The following is a 21323-nucleotide window of genomic DNA, read 5'->3' as shown; positions in this document are numbered from 1 at the left end:
CCATCATAAGGATTTGCGGAATGTGGCAAAGTTCTGCGACACCGTTCTGATCCTTATCCAGGAAGTTTGTTTTTCACAAGCCTCTTGGAGCTGGAGGTGAGCTGAGGTGAAGGCCGGGAGCGCTGCCCTGTCTGCTGCAGCTGCACTACAGGGTGAAGCTGTCAAAAAGCAACGTCTTTCTCACTTTTTTTCTTTGACCTTGAGGAAAAGCGGTGCGTTCAAGGGAAGATGTGGTGGAGAATTCATTGCAGCACTAACAAATATCATCCATTCTGCAACAGTTCTGCATAATAGTAATAATAGTTCTGAACCAACCTTTTGGCTTCATGTGTTTTTCTTTTGTTAGATGATGTTTCAGCTTTGAGATCCACATTAAAATTAAAACATACAACTGGTAGATTATATCCAACACACCCTAATGCATCTGATGGTCTTCCATCCAGAGTGGGGTGATATGATGCTTTTTAAAAGGGCTTTCACACCTACAGCATTTGGTCCACATAAAGCGGACCAGAGTCCAGAACACCTGCAAGTACGGTTCGTTTGGCCTGGTGTGAAAGCGGATTTTTTTTTGGTTGGACTATAGAACCTGTAGAGGAAGTTACATGTATTCTATATATATTTGCATGCATTCTATTTGTCACATAGGCTTTTACATCTGTTCCCTGTGTCTTCGCATAGACCACATAAGAGTGGATGACTTTCTTTGTAGTTTATGACACCTGTAAATTGTTAACCTTTTATGACCTGTCTTATCTGTTGTGTTTAGGCCACAGACCAGTGTGACACTTAGGGGGGGATAAAACTGAGATCTCACAGACTCTAAAGGAGGCCTTATCTCTGAGTTCTGGGTCTCTCTGGCTCTGGTATAAGACACAGAATCTCAGATGATTCTTGGGACTCTCAGACAGACAGCCTCAGCCTCTTTCTGATCTGTACCCCTTTACTGGAGCTCCAATAAAGTTTCTTCCTTAAAGACACTGATCGCTTGAACTGACCCTTCTTTATTTTAGACGAATTAGTAGAGTATTATTTTTTCCATAACAAACCGCACCGAGACCACCGCTTGGAGGTGGTCTCGGTGCGGTTCCATATGGACTGTAGTGCGGTTCACTGATGGTGAGAATGCTGCCGACCTCGATTCGGCCCAGCTCTGTTATGTAGCGTGCATTCTGGGAAGCGCCGTTCTCTTAATTCTACACAATAAGTGAAACAGGATCTTACCAGAGAGATTTCCGAAAATATCTCCGCCATGCAAGTTCGTTCAGGTTTAGGAGCGTTGCCCGTTTTCTATGGTAGTGTCTTGCAACACGTCTCCTCCGTGACAAAAACGATCACATAATGTTCTCTTGCCGAATGCGATATTCATGCTGGAACAGCAGCAGTATCTGTGCCCACTGCACAAAGTAATGATAGTAATATATTGCCAAAAAAATCAACAGGAAAGCACAGTCCATCGTTTGGGAATACACACAGCACAAATCAGTCTAATGTTTTCTTCCGGGATTTTTGCCGCTTCGCATGCTGCGCCAACCAGCGTTCAGCCACGTCACCCAAAACACAGTATTTTGTGAACAGCGCCGCTCCATGAGTGGGGGAATATATACATCCATAGTGGTTGGTCTGCCTGCAAAAAACACTGGTGTGAATGTCAACTGAACTAGTTGAGAATTGCAACATTGTTCCAACTTTGGGCCCAATCGAACCACTCTACCGGACTACCAGGGTGTGAAAGCAGCCTAATGTACTGCTGCCGCTCATGGTCAGGACACTCCTGGAAAAGACATTTTTCATCTCAGTGAGGTTTTCCTGGTTAAATAGATGTAATAACTAATAAATATGACCCAAAAAAAGTCTTTTCTTTTTTTGTGGAATGAAGACAAAATATGATATATTTATAGACACTGTTTTTACTACAAATTCGGCAGTATTCAGGGTTCTCACTAGGATTTTTTCACAGTGTAGGGCACCATGTACGCACACGCCAGTTCTCGCTAGCGTCATTGAACGTTGGGGCCCCCGACGTTTAATGACACCAGCGAGAACCCTGGTATTTTTTCAACCGTGGGGTCGTGACCTGATGTGGGGTCACCTGGAATTCAAATGGGGTCGTCTGAAATTTCTAGTAATTGATAAAAATAATTTTTAAAAAATGATAAAAGAATATTTTTTAATGATTCAATATATATTTCATTATACATAAAACACCACACACTTTTCCTAATAAAACTCAAGTTCAAATAGGATATAATATCTGAGAGTGCATATCCAGATTAACCTGATCATGTGACCGAATGTGTCACTAACCTACACCCTAACCCTAACCTGACCCTAACTGTACACAGTCGCAGTCAGAAAACTGGACCGAACAGAGAATGGAAAGATTTTTTGGCCCGCCTGGCCCCGCTAAGACGTCTGAGAGAAACTGAGAAGCAGACACCAAACAGGTCTATTATATACATTATATCACCTAAGTACCATCCAAAAGTAACGTTTATTTGCAGCATACTATAGCAAACTACTACATGATCAAAAACAAATGAATTTTACCAAAAAATGTCTCCGTTTTGAATGTCCGGGGTCGCCAGAATTTTATGAGGTTAAAATGTGGTCAGGAGCCAAAAACGTTTGGGACCCGCAGACACAGGGTACGTCTGATTAGAGAAACACATTTCCAATGAACAGCAGTAGAAAGGTTACAGTTTGGATTTGTGACTGAGAAGTTTCTCCTGGGGAATAATATAAAATTTAGCTAACGGCCATTTTACACAATTTTCAGCCTTAATTAGTCTAATTAATTCAGTGCAGTGCCCAGTTTGACTTCCACCACTGATGTGAGACAAAACAATCAAAACAAACAACCTTGATTTATTGATTGGTTGGTTGATTGGTTGATTATTTATTTTGAGCATGAGAGAGTGGAAAAGAAAGAAGAACAAAACACACACACGGATGTACAATATTTAGAAATGAAAATAGAGAGATAAAAAAACACACACACACATATACTGTACTTTCTGGGCTATAAGGCATACTGGAATGTAAGCCGCACCTGACTTTTTTTTTTTTTTTTTCCCAACCATGTGCCAATATTTATTAGCTTGTATTCACTGAAACTCATATGTGCTAAACTGATCAAATGCACATTAAAACCCCATCAGCCCAGCTCAGAACCTGCAGGTTTCAGTCTCTTGTGCTTGTGAGTAGTGACGACGGCAGGAACTGACAGAATTGATCGAACTAATGTAAAGAAAATGTGTATTTGTGTTGTGGGTGTCAGGACGTGGAATACTTTGGCAGTGAAAGAGAAGAGCTGCACAAATATTTTTCAGTTTAAGAGGTGGAATAAGGAAAGAATAGAGAAGCTTTATAAAAACATGGAATGACATAATTTAACTCATGGATGTTGGATTTGTTTCATTTGCATTGACTCTCATGTCAGCTGTTTACTGTAATAACTATAATGGCAACGTATCTGATGGAAGCAGATGTTTGAAGAAAGGGGCCGGTATTCTATGTTTTCTTCATCCTGCTCCGTTCCAATCTTTTAGATTGAATGAATGAATAAAAATGAAATGTTAATCATGTTTGGCTTGAAGCCCCTCTGTATCTGGTTATATTTCAGGAGTATCTTGATGAAATCCTTCTCCGTACATCACCCACATCAATGTGAGAGGAGGAAATTCATTTTGGGTGACATTCTGCAACTAATGTCACCCAGAACATGTTGGACCACTTGAATGAAGCTGTTAACTCTAGAAAGTTGAGCTTTGAGGGGATAAGAGGGATCACCAGTATTCTCCAATCTGCGGTCCAATGAAAACTCCATGTTTCACTGATGTTTCTTTGCACGACTGCACCAAATTCTGTGTCCTGGAATTGAGTGTCAGTCGAAATTGGATCACTTAGAATTTATAAAACTAAACTAAAACACTAGCACAATAACGTGGTCATAGTTATTGACTTCTGTGTAGTTTCAAACGTCTGGTTTCACATTTGGAATCAGTGCACCTGTTCATGTAAGATCAGGGACTTTTCTTCCAGTACTAAAACCACTGTTCATTGACAGTTTGTATTAACAACCACCCAGCAGCTTGATATTTAGTGGCAAGATTTCATCTATTCTGCTGTGAGGCAAAACAATTGATATTCAGAGCCACATATTCTTATTTTTTTTTCTACTTGTCTTGTCCAGCATCCTAACAGCAGAATGGTGCCACAGCTGACTTTAAGTCACACCAGACTATAAGCCGCAGGTGTCCATGTTGTGACATGAGCTATTTCCACAGACAGATGGTAAACAGACAGATTATTTACATATTTATGTCCATACTTTCACTGCTTTTTTCCAAACAGTGTCTGTAACGTCAGTCAAACGTCAGGAACAGGCTGGTTCACAAACCCACAACAGTCACTGATCTGTGTCTTCCTCTTCTTCTGCTCATTAAACCACTGCAGTCGTCTTCTTCAGTGTTCTTCAGTTGAACATCCTCAAAGGCTCCGTCACACTCCTTCTACGTCTCTCCTCCGTTGTTGCTCAGTGGCACTTCGGTGCTGCAGCTCTATTTCCTTCTTTACAGACACATCGATTGGTTTTAAGTTAAAAGCTGCATCATATGCATTTCTTCGTGTGTTTCCATGATGAGGGTTTGTGCATGACACACAAAAGGATAGTTCAAAGTTCAGATTCAAACTCCTCCTCTTCATCACCTCGTCCAACTGTCTGTCTCACTTTTGCTCTTCCTGCTAGAGCGCCCCCTGGAGGCTGTTAGCCCGTATAAATCTATACTGGAGCTACATCGCTGTATAAAGGCTGGTTTATGCTCGCTGCCATGAACGTGACGTGCGGAGAAATAGATGCGGGGATTCAGCCACGAGAGTCCGCGTGGTGCTTTTATACAGTGGGGCGGCTCCACGCAGCGTCTGTTCCCAAACTGCAGGGGGCAGTGTGCCACAAACACACGTGTATCACAGTAAAAAAACAGAGAAGAAAAGTTTTCTGTTTTCACATAGTTATCAATAAACTTACTTCCTCCAGAGGGACATTTGTGTCTGTTTCTCTGTGTTTAATAAATTCCAGATCAGCTCAACTCTGTCAGAATCCGTGGGATATTTGGCCCCTCCCCCCTGGGTCTCCACTTCTCCCTTTGGTGGTCTTTTTTGCCTTCACATATCTGTCCTGAATGTTTTTCCAGGTTTTTTTACCCATTCCTCCTCTTTGTCGACCTTCGCTGCAGTTTCCCTCCATGAACTGTTCTCCACTCGGCTGTGGCGGTGGTCCTGGTGGTACCACTCATCCCAGTGCCTGTACTTCTGTACTTCTACCACCAGGAGCTCCTGAATGTCGGCCATGTTGTCCACACGTCTCTTACAAATTTTCTGAGGTGTGTGACGCGGAAAGTTTCTGCTTAAGATGAACACGCAAGGGGTGTGTCTCTGAAAATGACGTAGTTGATCGTGTGAAGCCTCGCGGAGCTCACTGATGCAGTATAAAATAAACCAGCCTTGAGCCCTCAGGGTTCAAAATGAGAAAAAAATACCAGCTTATAGTCCGGAAAGTGCACTGCTTACGCTGTGTAAAGTTTCTTTGTTATATTGTTTTTGACGTATTTCCTTCATTTAGTTAATTTTGTTTGTTATGATTGTATATCATTATTAGACACTGCAAATACTTTCTTTATTTCAAGTCTTTGGGGAGGCCCATGATAAACCACTTTGGTTTTTGGCTTCCCTGGCATGTCTTTTAATGTTATTATTATTAGGTTTTATTGTCTTGGATACATGCAAATGAACAATAAACAATAAAGTACGGTATGTATATACGAGTATGACTCCTATTCAATAATCCTACATTTCTTAGTCATAAATCTTAGTCATTTATTTCTTATCAATATGTAAATACTCAGTTATCTATTAGCCATTATAATATATATACATATACTTTAATTAAAGTATAAATAGTAAATAATGGTAAATGGTTTAAACAGTCATACTGTAATTGTTTATATGTGTCAGATAGATATATTTGATATGTCAGAATTTCACACAAAGCAGTGGCTGCTAATTGCGCCATCATGAAACACAGGGAAAAAAAAAAAAGAGGTCTTAACCAAATTTGCATCTCTAATTTAAGCTTTTTCCTTAATAAAAGAAAAAGAAAATCAAACAGTCACTATAATTGGAAAATCATTGTATTATTATTATTAAAAAATGAAACTCTTTGTTCTCCATTTGACATTAAATTCATTAAACTTCAGACTTCGGAGGAAATGGTCTCTGTCTACTTTTGAACCAGTCTTGATCAGTTTTTTGTTGGTTAGCTTAACTCACATTTGGATCCAGATATGGGATTAGGCATCTTCTACAGTGAGTCGATGAAATAAAATTAACAGACTTCAGCTAAAGAATGGTCAGACATTCTTGTCATTACTTGCTGAAATGAAGCAGATTTGTCTGAGTTACCGCTAAGTCCTCCAGATCTCAGTTTCCATTATATGAAGAAACAATATCTGATTTGTGTCATATCACATCTGACCATGTGTGTGATCCTAGACCTGGATCACATCGGATTTCTAATCACTATGTGACTACTGTATGTATTTTTTTTCATCATTTACCATCTCTGCTCATTTTTGCTGTTATCATCTAGCGCCTGTGCCCAACACCATTGGAATCTCAGTAGCCCATTTCATAAACCAAATTCCCTAAAGTGCCAGTAACAGATACCAGCAGAGCAGCGGCTGCGACTTTGGCCTTTTGTCATAGTGTTGTTATTATTCTCAGTCTCATCATCTGTATTATTTGCAGTCCTGCACAACAAATACCCCTGGATATGTGCTGGGGCGGTTTGATCTGATTTCACTGTCGCACAAACGATGTTAGCGCTGTCATCCTTGTTCTTAAGTGACTCCCGTTTCAGTTCCATCTTCACATATGTGGGACCTCAGCGGTATTCATATCTGAGCCCCATATAATGCATCATATACAAACCACTGAACCACCGTCACAACAAGATCAGATCTGACAAGAAATCAAAACTGAGTATGAAGACCTAAATCAAAGCCTGATGTCCACCAGCAGCAGTCTGTAGACCAGATAGAAGAATGCTACGTCTAAGAGCTATTTTTTTTACCTCCGCCAAGGAGGTTATGTTTTTGCCAGGGTCTGTCTGTCCGTTAGTGTGTTCCATAACTCAAAAAGTTATGGACAGATTTTGATGAAATTTTCAGGGTTGTTGGAAATGGGATAAGGAAGAAATGATTAAATTTTGGTGGTGATCGGGGGTGGGGGGGCCCACGGGGGGGCCCATTTCCAACAAACCTGAAAATTTCATCAAAATCTGTCCATAACTTTTTGAGTTATGTTGCACACTAACGGACAGACAAACAGACAGACAACACAACAAACAAACAAACCCTGGCAAAAACATAACCTCCTTGGCGTGGGGGGCCCCAGGGGGGCCACTGATCAGCCTTGGCGGAGGTCTGCGCTCTCAGAGTGCTTCTAGTTATTCAAGTAACGGGATCCAAAGACCTATTTAAAGGGCTGATACATAACTTCAACTTTTAATTTTCCACCTACGAGGGGGGGGCTGAAAAGTTCATAGCCTGACTCAGAAGGAGTTCTTCCACAGCAGTGAAACTGTGCAGACATTAAATTCCACCTCTCCTGATGCTAACTGCATGGTTTCCTTCCAGATAAACCCACAGTGGAGAAATAATGTAGGACTTTGAACAGTAGTACCAGAGACATTTGGTGACCCATCCATGGCACCATGGTCTGATCAAATGTCATTTGTCAATTCAAGAGGGGTAAGGAGAACGAGGGAGGGGTGAAAAGCAAGCATTTTCATGAAATGTCTGAAGTACTACTGTTCAAAGTCCTACATTATTTCTCCGCTGTGGGTTTATCTGGAAGGAAACCAAGCAGTTAGCATCAGGAGAGGTTGAATTTAATGTCTGCACAGTTTCACTGCTGTGGAAGAACTCCTTCTGAGTCAGGCTATGAACTTTCCACCCCCCATAGATCCATGTAACACTGATGATATAGTGTCACTACGTGCATTGTGGGAGGTGGGGGGTCGTACAGCCTTCAGGCAGCTGCACCAAACATGACACGGAAACGTTGGAGGGAGGCGGAGCTCCAGTTGTTTCTGCGTCATGTTTGTTGCAGCCGTATGATGTCATATGGTTGCACTGCTGCTGACAGGTGGCTGCGCGAAGCTCCGCCTCCCACAATGCATGCCGTGACAAAATTCTGAAGATGCCCGAGTTATTTATCGGCTCTGTCTGTGAACACATGGTTTGTTTATGGTGGAGTACACTTTGAATTTGTTCACCATGAGGGAAGAGATTCAGGAGAATAATCGTGGAAAAACGTACAGATTCCTGATACTTAGGCTGTGACTGCGGGTTTACAGGTTTGATGAAAAACTGGTGACGAAAGTCTCCCGCACCTTTAAGTTCTTCCATCAATATCTGTGGCATTGTTCTGACACAAACAGTATTTTTAGTCATTCCATGTTTTCTTTTCTGTCTGTTTTAATCACATGATACATGCAGGAGTTAGGACTGGATTGCAGAACCATTGTTTTTGTTGACTTTTGATGGTCTAACCCACAGGTGTCAAACTCATTTTCTTCTGGGGGCCACATTCAGCCCTATTTAATCTGAAGTGGGCCGGACCAGTAAAACAATAGCATGACAGCCAATAAATAATGATAACTCCAAATTGTTTTAGTGCAAAAAATGACACTCAATTATGCCAATATTTACATTTACAAACTATCCAAACAAAAACGATGTGAATAACCTGAAAAAAAAAGAAATTTGTTAAGAAAAATAAGTACAATTTTATCAATATTGTGCCTCAACTTATCATTTATACATATGCATTACAGATCTGATCTACAAAGGTACAAATTTTTTGGCAACAGGCAGAATATTGTTAAAATTGTACTTAATTTTCTTTAGACATTTCAGGCTGCTCATATTTGTTCAGGTTATTCACGTTTTATTGTTAAAGGATAGTTTGTAAATGTAAACATTGTCATAATTTAATGTTTTTTGCATGAAATCAAAGAGAAAAAATTGGTGTTGTCATTATTTGCTGGTTATTATGAGATTATTTTTGAGTTTGATGCCTAATTTCCACTTTGCAAATTCATCCCGCGGGCCGGATTGGAACCTTTTGCAGGCCAGTTTTGGCCCCTGGGCCGCAGGTTTGACACCTGTGGTCTAACCGTATGCTGATACTGATACTGGCCAAATTGGTCAAATATAGGCCGATGCCATTGTTCTATTCCCACTCTCTGAAGATGCAGAAGGCCAGAAAATCACCAAGTTATGCTTTCTTTAACCTACAGATCTGCAAACAATCATAAGCACTGCTTCTTTCCCGTACACAAAACCAGGCTTGTTCCTGAACAGAGGTGGAAAATCATCTTACAGCACTGCGGCTAAAACCTCCTGTAGTAAACCTGTTGTTGAAAACAGAAGAATCTCCAAATCCAGTGCCAATATCCAGTGGCTGGTAGATAGACCATGAGCAGAATTTAAAGCCCATGAAATATGAAAAAGGCCACAGTGTTGGCCGGGAGCCTGGCCACCCACCCACTCAGCCCTCAGGCGGGGGTCCCAGCCCATCACATCTCTGTCTTTTCCCTGTGTGTGTGTGTGTGTGTGTGTGTCTCCTGTCATTCTGTCTCTGCCTATTCGCTTCAACACACTATTTCCTAAATTGGTTACACACTGTTCTGTCATTATGATGAAATGAGCCCTGTTTGCCCAATGCTTTGCCAGGTAAAATAAATTTGTTATTCTATTACAGCATGATAGACAGGGTTGCCCAAAGATAAATGCAAAAAAAGTCTTTAGCATCACAAGGTTTGCCAGGGGCCATTTTGGCTCTATTGAAATGGCTTTTGCCAAGTGCCAGGACGGCTGCCAGTTTCCACAGCAATCTCCGCCACCTGTGATGGATGGCCCAGTGGGTTAGGCTACACAAACGCAGCTGTGATTGCATGGCTCCATAATGGAGGAAAGGGGGGACCTGTGAGTAGGAGATAGACAGAGGTTTTATAAGCTTTCATATTGCTTTGAGCTAAAACATTGAGAGCACATTCAAAGCTTGGAGACTGTGGAGAATTAGCTGCGGTCAACCATAGCTGGACTAGTTTGCTCTGTGCCCTGACAGAGAAATAATTGAACAAAAACTTTAAACAGCTTTTTTCCCCTCCTTTTAACCAAACCAGGCATCCGGCAAGTTTGCCAATTAAAGTAACACAAACCATTATTTTTAACTCCAGTTTTTGACAAATCTCTGTGAAGGCGGACATGCAAATCCTCAGTCAAGTTGCTGAAAATGTCATATTACGTTACTTCTATGTTCTTGCTTTATCCCAAAATTAGGATCGGGACTTGTAAAAGATGTAGAGACAAGAAGATAAGAATAAAGTTAGAAAACACTACAAAAGATGCAACGAGATTAAATTAAGACAAAAGAAGTAGTAAGAGATAAGATAAGACATGCCTCTGTTAGTCCCACAAGGGGAGATGTGTGCTGTCAGACGATTATTATTTTTAATCAGATTAATCACAGGGTTGCTATGGATTAATTTCGATTAATCACAATTACATATTATTCATTTTTAATCTATATTAATCGGGTTTAATTTTGCATGAACAAACAGACTCAAGAAAGAAGGGAATATATATTTTAAGTGATCAAATTCATATGGTTTCAATACCTGGAACAAAAATGTGGTGCAGTCCAGTGTTGCAAAACTGAAAGTTGGACTTTTCATCAGACTGTCACTGGAAGAAGTAAGTGGCGATCAAACGTCCCATCATATGTAGAATTAACAGACTGGGATTCATTTGTACAAGTGGTGAAAGATTTCCTGTTCAATCATTTAGTCTGAACTAATGATCAACTAGTTGACGATGATGGGTGACGTAAGTGATGAGCAGGTGAACGATTTCATCCTAGTGTTTCTGGAATGAAAACCAGAACCCACATGTGCAATAGGCAAGGCAGATTTATTTCTACTGAGGACTGTCAGCTGACGTCACTGGTCATGTGACTGTTGTTTACACCGCCATATTGGTAAGCACGCGATCTGGATCCAGAAAGTCCGAACTGTTGCTTTATCTGGTGTTTTTCTGTGGACTGGTGTTTGTGTGTTTTGTTCTTTGTGAGTCTGTTTGTGATAAAGGCTCCACAGATGAGTTTACATGTTTACGAACAACAGTGATGCGCTCAACTGGGAGGTCAAACCAGTGTTCCCAGCTCCAGCCGGCTCCCATCAGCCGTACACCTGCAGGCTCTGAACTGGTGAACCAGCCCATATGTTCACTGGAAACGCTCCATCAACTGTCTGTGTCCTAAAGCCCCGCCCATCTGCATCATGTGACTGGACCTCATGTGGAAGGCTGTCCCATAGTTACAGCAGACCGGCACAGACGGGGGGGGGGGGGGGGGGGGGGGTGGGCAGTATTGTCACCAGCTCCAGCTGAACTCAGCGCTGTCGCCCGCCGTAGCTCCGCCCACTTCCATCTGCCTCACCCAGCTGAGGAAACTAAAGGGAGCAGGTAGATCCACAACCACTGTGTCTGTAGGTGATGGTCCAGGGGAAGTCCTCCTGGAGGTTTAAAGGGTCTGCAGCACCGGACCACATGAGGACTGTTCTGTTTTTACACACCGCTAAGGCTACAGGCACGCAGGCTAACTATACTGAGAAGCTAGGCTAACTATACTGAGGAGCTAGGCTAACTATACTGAGGAGCTAGGCTAACTATACTGAGAAGCTAGGCTAACTATACTGAGGAGCTAGGCTAACTATACTGAGGAGCTAGGCTAACTATACTGAGGAGCTAGGCTAACTATACTGAGAAGCTAGGCTAACTATACTGAGGAGCTAGGCTAACTATACTGAGAAGCTAGGCTAACTATGCTGAGAAGCTAGGCTAACCGCGGTAATAACTCTAAACAGAACCAGCGGTGACACCAGTGGAACCCAGCGGTCTGTATGCAGAACTGATACTGGTGAAAGTTAAGGAATAAACAGCACACAGGAGTTTAGCAGGTCCATCCTTTAACATGTTGTAAGATCCAAGGAGAGCTTGCCTACCAATATGGCGTCATAAACAGACAACCACGTGATCATGTGACATATGTGCAGCACCTCAGTAGCACAATTCATACACAGGGTTATTCCCAGTGCTTTACAAAAATGGAAAAGAGACAGGTTAAAAACACACAATTACAATTAAAACATAATCAATAAAACATAAATAATAATCAGTTAAAACAAAGTAAAAGGTCGGAGGTCAGATAGAACCTTTTCAGTTGTTCTATGCACAGTTGAACAGCTGTTTTCAGCCTGGACTGAAACACTGTCACAGTTCAGGTCTGTGTGACGTCATCAGGAAGAATGTTCCAGTTTAGCTGCATAGAACTGAAACACATAGAACTGAAACACATAGAACTGAAACACACAGAACTGAAACACAGAACTGAAACACATAGAACTGAAACACAGAACTGAAACGCAGCTTCACCTGTTTAGTCCTGACTAAACAATAACCTGTTCTACCTCCCAGTACTTTTATTTATTTTTTTCTGATACAGTACTCTATTTTACAAGTGTGTATTTGTGTCTGTCTGTGCAGTAACTGTTTTTATCTGTTTTAGCTGTTTCTGTTTTGTTTCTGTTTTTGTTCATGTCTTCTTTTGACTTCGTGACTCAGGGAAACGCACAAGAATTCCACTATACCTGTACTACGATGTATGTGTGCAAATGGCAAATAAAGTCTATTCTATTCTATTCTATTCTATTCTATTCTATTCACATCTGATGGTGGTACTGTTCGTTCTACAGCAGGAAACTGTCACAACCACAAGTACAAGATACAGAGTCTGAAACATTTAGAACAAATCTGATCCAAACTGACAAACTCTAAGGTTTATTCTTCACTCTCTCTCTCTCTCTCTCTCTCTCTCTCTCTCTCTCTCTCTCTCTCTCTCTCTCTCTCTCTCTCTCTCTCTCTCACTATCTGTTCTCTTAAAAATTTACAGTTTTTTCACACATTATATTCAGATTGTGAAAACACAATATTAAATGTTGATGCAAGTTTTGGAAATATGTGTTTGTTGCTGAAGAAATTCTGATTTTGGACCAGATTTTTCAAGATCAGAAGGTTTTTCCTTCAGTAGAACATGAAAAGCTGGACAGGATTATTGGTATCCCACCTACAGCACAATCTGGTTACAGATGAGGGAGGAATATCCAGCGCAGTGAAATGAGGAAAAGTACATTTATTTATTTATTTAACGTGTACACACCAATCCAAGGCAAGTATATATTGGTTTGTAGTACTGCTCATTGGTCTCCTTCAGTACAACACTTAGTGTCACCCCTAACACAAACCTCATTTGCAGCTCCAGATGTGATGTGTTTTCTCTCTGAAATGCAGCGTATGAATTTTTGTGTTGTTAAAATATACGTAGATATAAAATAATGTGCTCAGAAATGGCAGCATCGCTAATAGCCGGTGACAGGAGTGTCAACGCGATTAACATGTATTCATTAGAAACAATGAGTATACGTGTGACGATGTAAGAGTCTAATTAATAATCCCTGTGTGTTTTCTCCATAGAGAGACATGTGGATGTCAGTCAGATCATGAAGGACCTTGCCAGTATGGTCCACGAACAAGGAGACGCTATAGGTAAGACATGAGGCGTCTGGAAGTGTCTGTGTGCCCTTGTTGAATACTGTTTACATCATTGTCCGACTACAATTAGCAAAGATAACCTTTGTGTCCGTGTTTTAATTTGATGCGCTGATTAATAACAAGAGGCTGAAAATACTCTTGGGCAAAACAAACTTTTTAACCTCCACCCTCCAAAAAATGCTGGTAGATTCTTTGATGAGAAGCCAAATGCTCTGGGTTTACACAACCTGTGGCCTGTTCGAGGAAATCCATTTATCTTTAAACGGCTCTCCACACCCTGCAGTGATTTAGACTTGGCAAAAAGAATCAAACTTAGCGCACAGATATGGGGCAGATATAGAGGCTTTGCTGCTGGGTCACAAATCTGCCATCAGCTATGTCTGACTCCATCATGAGCATTCAGCGGAGAATTGGCTGTTACTTAACAATGTCGAACAACCAGGGAGACAAAAAGGCATATCTGAAAAATACTGTTGTGATGTTGGTGGTGCATTCAATTCTGAGTGAAAGCGAAGGGTCTGATAAGGCAGACGCCTCTCCAAATGGAGGTGATTGTCTTTAGCTGAGTCTCTGCCACACAACACTTCAACCTTCAGCTAGAGGTGATCTGTTTATTTACAGTTTGCTTTCAGGGTTACATTGTCAGATAATAACTGGGAGACTAGTTTAACCTCTGAACCTTTAGAGTTTCAAATTATGTTTAAAGTATCATAACAAATCCCATGATAACAACTTTCCCAAAATTCAACTTGTTTTGCACCTACAGTTATATCTCAGCACATTACAGTTGTTTTTCAGCACATTACAGCCATTACCCAGATTATACTCAGGTCTTTTATACCTGTAATTTATAGTGTACAGTCTATAGTGTTTGCTCTTATGTGTATTGTCTTTACTCACGTTTGCTGTGGTTTTCCATGTATTCTATCTATCTATCTATCTATCTATCTATCTATCTATCTATCTATCTATCTATCTATCTATCTATCTATCTATCTATCTATCTATCTATCTATCTATCTATCTATCTATCTATCTATCTATCTATCTATCTATCTATCTATCTATCTATCTATCTATCTATCTATCTATCTATCTATCTATCTATCTATTTTGTTAATAGTCCTTGGGTTTCTGTAGCTAGTTGTGTTCCTTCTTCCTGATGTTGCTATCACTCAGAATTCCTACATCTATCACTATCGCAGTCTTCTGTCGTGGATCGACCACCTACAGCAGCGCTGGAGGACGGGCTCTCCTCCACAGCTATATGTTTAATCTATTAAACAACTCAGAGACAGAGACGGAGCTGGTTTTACTGATTATTTCAGTGTCTGAGACCTTCATAAAAGCTCTATAAATGTACACTACTAGGGCTGGAAGAAAATATCAGTTCTGCAATATATCGTGATATTTCCTTTCCACATACTGTATCAGTATCACAAAGTACTGTATGGATATTTTAGGTATTTATTCAGATGCAGATTTTGTGAAGGTTCATTTTTGTTTTTCTTTTTCTTTATATTTTCTTTATTCTTATGTCACACTCTTTTATTCAATAGTGTTCGTTCCTTGTTTGGATTGAACTCCAATCCTGTTCTGATGTTAGTTGTGAACTAATAGAATCTGAACATTGAACAGGATCTGAAACTGGAATGTCTGTAAAACAGAATTTCAGTTTGAACACAGTTGGAACATTTTGTGACAGAACATTTTATCCTGTTGGGATCAAATAAAACGTGTTTAGTATTTGTGCAGATTTCTGATGGAATTCAGTTTTTCAAGGAAATAATCTTGTTTTAAAAAAGAAACAAACAAAAAATTGCCTTCTTAATAGTATCATGATATACTGTGATATATCGTATTGTGATCCTAGTATTGTGATTTGTATCATATCGCCTGATTCTTACCAATACACAGCCCTATACAATACCAGTCAAAAGTTTGGACACACCTGGTTTTTCTTTATTTTCATGGCTATTTACATTGTAGATTCTCATTAGTCACTTTTCCATTGACCCTTAAATTGTGTGAATAGAACTTGTGCCTAAAAATTTACCGAATGGAAAAACAACAATTTTGCCTAAACTCTTGGTTTTTGAATAAAAGTTTTTGCGCTGTCAAGAGGTGGTTTTTTCAGCCATAGTACAAATGGTATATCACAGAAAACTGCAATGGAAAGACCTTTATCTGCAACTAGAGTCATGTGAATTAAAAAAAAAAAAAAAAATGATGTTGATGGACGTTATCTGTCTGTCTGTCTGTAATAAAACAAAGCTTTGTGACTTTTTAACTTACTTATAGTCTGTGACATGGGTTTATAAATACATTTCACTTTTCAGTGCTTGGTGTAAACCAGTTGGGTATTGTAGTTATTCAAAACTATACATCACTGCGTTAGGAGAAAATGCTTTGACGACTACTTTCATTGGGGGTATTACACGTTACCTTTTATACATATTGCTTTAAGCGTCTACAGTCTAATTTTGCCTTGGTTCCCCGAGTAGGACCCCAGATGTCAACGTTGGAAGTGTTCAACCTGGGCCAGTCTTGGGTTGTAGTGATGCTAACATTGCTTTTGTCATTTAGGACAGACATTCAAGAGCTTCTCAGATCAAGTTTACAATAATATGCAATGAAACGAATGATAATATACAGAGCTATGCAAGAATGGAACAAACTACCAGAACACATCACACAAGCAAATGTAAAATGAAAAGCAAGAAGTTAGTCAGGACGCATCTATTGACCATAAGGACTGATACTTAGGCTAATTGAGTGGATGTACTGTATATACTATACCGCTGCTGACGTAAAGGAGCTGTCGTCTGTATTTTGTCTGTTATTATTTTCTTTTATGCTATGCTGTATGTGAAAAATTGTTTTGCATGATTATATTGTTATTTATTATTATTATTATTATTATTTTTTTTTTTTTTTTTTTTTTTTTTATTTTTTTTTTTTTTTTAATTGTTATTTGCATTGACTAGTTGTAAAGAAGAATAGCTGTAGCTGTGGTACAGCTAATGGGGATCCTAAAGAAAGAAAGGAAAGAAAAATACCTATTCCTAGAGAGTTGGCTTGTGACCAAAAGGTCGCTGGTTCGATTCCCTGGACTGGTGGAGCATTGTTGGCTGATGTGCCCTTGAGCAAGGCACTTAATGCCTGACATGGCAAGCCCACTGCTCCTAGTATGCAGTGTGTGATGCATGATCTAGTGACGGGTTAAAGACAGAGGACAAATTTTGGTGTGTGGTGCATGTTTACATGTGTGACAAACTACTACTGACAAAATAAAGATTCTATTCTATTCTATTCTATTCTATTTAGACACATCCATGGTGTATCTTAATAAGAATGTGTCAATCTTTGTTATATTTTCAATGCAATATCCAGCAATTTGACTAGTTTTACAAAATTCAGCTCAAACATTTTCTTTGGAACAAGGATGAACTCAGATGACTTTGGTGGCTGTAGGTCAAAGGTCAAGCTCATTTTCATCATGTCATGTCTGTCCATCCATATGAGTATCACAGTATCTCAGAAATGCCTTGAGGGAATTTTTTTTTATACTTGGTACAAATGTTCACATGGACTCCAGGCTGAACTGACCAGATTTTCATGGTCAAAGTTCAAGAACCAGTTTTTGCCCTTAGCTGAGCCCTAGTAATTGACAGATGTGCATGAACAGATTATGTCAGGATAGTGGACTGACTGAACTTATGGGTTTTTTTTTTTTTTGTTAGATTTCCTTAGTGTAATGCGATTACAAATGTGTTGATGGCAGCTTTCACTGGTGGAGTAATGCACATTAGCTTTTCTTTACATTGAGTTAAAACATATATAATCTAAAATTTCACACATATCACCCCAGAAATGTTGACTGTTTGACGGTTTCAAACCTCTAAGCAACTATTCAAAGTAGCAATTCCTATACTTATGCTCATCACCATACTATGTTTGACAGAATTTTTTAAATCAAGCCTTTAACCCATGTCAAAAACACATGTATACGGGCTAAAATGTCCTTAGGGGGTCAAATGAGTGTCCATTTTTGTCCAAAAACAAAAGTTTTAATAAAGTCACAGAAGTGTGTGTAAATAATGCTAATCCATTTGTGCACAGACTACTGATATTCTGTGACAGTGGAAGCTCTATTTTCATAAATATTGGATTTGGAATAGCACGTGGATGTGAAAACTTTTGCTGGTGGACGGACGTGACATTACCCATGATGCTCTGGTCAGTCCCAGTACTTTATTAGGAATAAACTTATAGACTTCCTATTGCTAATTGTGCTCTTCTTCATAAATGTTAGTATTGTGGATCTAAAACAATCCCAGCTGACACAAAAACACTAAATGTGTCAGTGGACGGATGTGACATGGTTGTTGTGGATCCCATCATACTGATGCTCTGCAGCCATGTCAGCGTTTACACTAATGATCCCTGTGTAAAAACTAGGAGCACTATTATTTATTGGATAGTTTAGCATCAGACTAAAGAGGAAAGAACAATCTAGAATTGTTCTTTGTGTCTAAAAATGCTTCTTATTGTAAAAGTGTTGATGTAACAGTGCTGTGTGCCATTCTTCATGTATGTATTGGTGGAACAGAAGCAGGATGGATCAGCACCATACTCCAGATTGAACCTGTACAAATAAAACATGTGATATGGAGGAGAGAATCTGGGAAGAAAAACTGGGGAATCCAAAAGAAGAGAAGATTTGTTTTTCAGCTCAGTTCAGTTCAAATAGAACTTGTCCATTTGTGACATGAAAATATAACATTAATTGTGCTGAAATGGTTCATTTTGGAGCTGAAAACATAGTTCATATGAGCATCAACATGTTGAACAGAACTGAAATCCTGTCCATTTGAACAACTGTCATTTACCAACACAAAGTTCCTTTGGATTCACTGAGACTGATTTAATATGAACACAGACACAGAAGAGCTGTGAGCACATTTGAGCTGTTATACATATCAGTATTTTTTCCAGTATTATAGTTTTAGGCACTCTTTTATTTACTTAATTTCATGACATTTCATTGGTGTATCAAGTGAAAATTACCCAAAATGATATTGGTCTCCTTCTCCGACACAGAGGTGACAGCTAAAACCTGGCATTGATGTACTGGAGGTTATTAGAACAGTTAGATATGCGTTGCATGTCAACAGTGCAAAACATTTAGGTGTGAAAATGGACTGCAGATATGTGTGTGTGTGTGTGTGTGCGTGTGTGGGTATATGTGTGTGTGTGTGTGTGTGTGTGTGTGTGTGTGTGTGAAAGGGAGAGAGCAGTGTTTCTGGAAAGAACTGGGAGCCATAACTCCTGCTAATTGCTGCCTTTTTGTTGTGGAGTATCCTCTTGTCTGCTGCCTTCAATCAGACTAATGCAGATGCCCTTTAAATACCCTTTAGAGTCAGACTGACTCTGATTGGCTTAACCCAGCTCATGCGTGTTTTCCTTTTCCCTTTTCTTTTCCTTGTCCGTTGTACTGTCCTTAATTAGGGTGGTTAACATTTACAGATATGAATGACGCACATACTGAAGAAATGGTACAGGTTTATTTATTATTGTTTCTTAGTACGTGCTTGTATTTTACAGGATAAATAACTGTCATCTGGATCATATTAAAGGGTGCTGTTAATTGTTGCAAAATTACTTTTTATGAAAGTATGTAAAAGTGATACTTATAATTCTGAAGCTCAGGCCTCAGTTTCTTGCCAGCAGCTCGCTTGACCTTTGAGTAATGTCGACCTGTGACCACAAGTCAAGTACATACACAAGATACAAGATCCATCCATACAAACAGTATGAGAAGTTAATGTGTGTAAATATGGTCTATGATTAAAAGGTGAATATGTCACAAAATAAAGGAATATGGTGTAATCTTAGATGGAATTTTAGTAAAGCCAGCATACCTTTATGAACCCATAAAGACCCAGTGCTACTTCTGAGGCAGTTCCTTTATGGATTTTACTCAATTTCTAACCTTTCTTAAGTGATTTATCATTTATTATAATATTATCCTCTGTGTTTTGCTTTCTTTTCGTGAAAATGTGGTATTTTCCTATATTTAATTTACTGGTCATGTTCATAATAGCTCAAATTAAAGTTGAGGGTTATTATGTCAGAAACAGAAAAAAAAAAAGAAAAACGGACTCTTTCAGCAAAATATCATTAACTGAAAATAAACAGGTATTAACCCGTAAAGACCCAGTGCTACTTTTGTGGCAGTTCCCAAATACATTTTTCTCTTTTTTTTTTAACCTTTCTTCAGCTGTTTATCACCATGTATTATGAAATTATCCTGTGTATTTTGCTTGTTCACTGTAAATCATGAATTTTTCTGTATTTAATTTCCTATTTTTAATTTAGATGTTCATGAAAACTCAAATTAATTCAAATCTTATTATATCAGAAACAGAGAAAACTGAATAAACAGTGTCTTTTTAGTCCAATCCATCATTTACTGAACATAACCCCAGTGTGTCCATCCACTGTCACTGATCCAACTCCATGGGTTTGACTGGTGAATCAATGTTGTAGAAGATGACGGTGTTTCCACGGTAACTACAGAGCCTCTGAACATCCAAATGGGTCATATCTGATGACCAGGAAAAGACGACAAACTGTGTTTTACCTGAATTATTGACATGTATTGATAGGATTAGTGGTTCAACAGGTATTAAACAGTGTAGATCAGTGGATGCTTTTGGTCACTGGTGGACGTTTGGGTCTTTATGAGTTAAGATGGAGACATTCCCTTATGTTATATATGTTGACGACCTTCTGTATATGTTTTCACAATATGACATTAATTACTAATAAGGTTATGTGTTTTGAGAAGAAATAACCTTTGCTCTGATGACGTACCAAATGCAGACAGTTTGATTTGATTTATTTATTTATTTCGAACATTCAAATTTAAAAAAAAAAAAAGTAAATAAAAAAAATAAAACATTCAAATGGACAGACTCTATCTCCAAGCACATACAAGTCTGAATTTTGCATGGTCGAAAAGGAGTAGGAAGAAGTATGAACTTATTTAATCCTACCCCTCAGTGCTTTTACACCTTTATCGGTAACTTGATACAAGAGTCAAACAATAATATTTTCCTAATTTTAACATCAAACCACGACAAATAAATAATGCAGTAACTGAATTACACCCAACAATATGATCATGGCATATTGTCAGTTGTCCAGGTATGTTTAACATGTTGGCAACATAAGGCAATGACGTACCTCACAGGCCAGTATATTATACCATTTTTAATTGTATATGCCTGACATGTCTGTTTTACACTGTAAAACTACCAAAATTAATGTTTAAAATAGTTCCGAATTTGCACCTATTGTACTCCTGCATGAATGTATTGATTTACTATCAGTTTACTATCAGTTTGTCACACTGATGTACATCAGGGGTGTCCAGTCCTGGTCCTGGAGGGCCGGTATCCTGCATGTTTTAGACGTAGTCCTCTTCCAACACACCTGATTCACATGATAAGCCTATCATCAAGCTCTGCAGAAGCCTGATAACGACTGTCAGATCAGGTGTGCTGGAAGAGGGAATGTTGA

The 21323-nt window shown here is 39.2% G+C and overlaps 1 protein-coding gene across 2 annotated transcripts in view; it reads left to right on the top strand.

Annotated features, from left to right (window-relative positions):
* Window positions 1–21323, top strand: part of tsnare1 (T-SNARE Domain Containing 1) — a 379373-nt gene that overhangs the window by 233278 nt on the left and 124772 nt on the right. For both annotated transcript variants that reach the window (XM_030159005.1, XM_030159004.1), the window contains one exon: window positions 13659–13730. In XM_030159005.1, coding sequence (XP_030014865.1) covers window positions 13659–13730 — 72 coding nt within the window. The remainder of the gene's footprint in view (window positions 1–13658; window positions 13731–21323) is intronic.

The sequence above is a fragment of the Sphaeramia orbicularis genome, chromosome 16 (genome assembly GCF_902148855.1).
Source record: "Sphaeramia orbicularis chromosome 16, fSphaOr1.1, whole genome shotgun sequence".
Classification (NCBI taxonomy): Eukaryota; Metazoa; Chordata; class Actinopteri; order Kurtiformes; family Apogonidae; genus Sphaeramia; species Sphaeramia orbicularis.
This window is presented reverse-complemented; position numbering and strand designations above follow the sequence as displayed.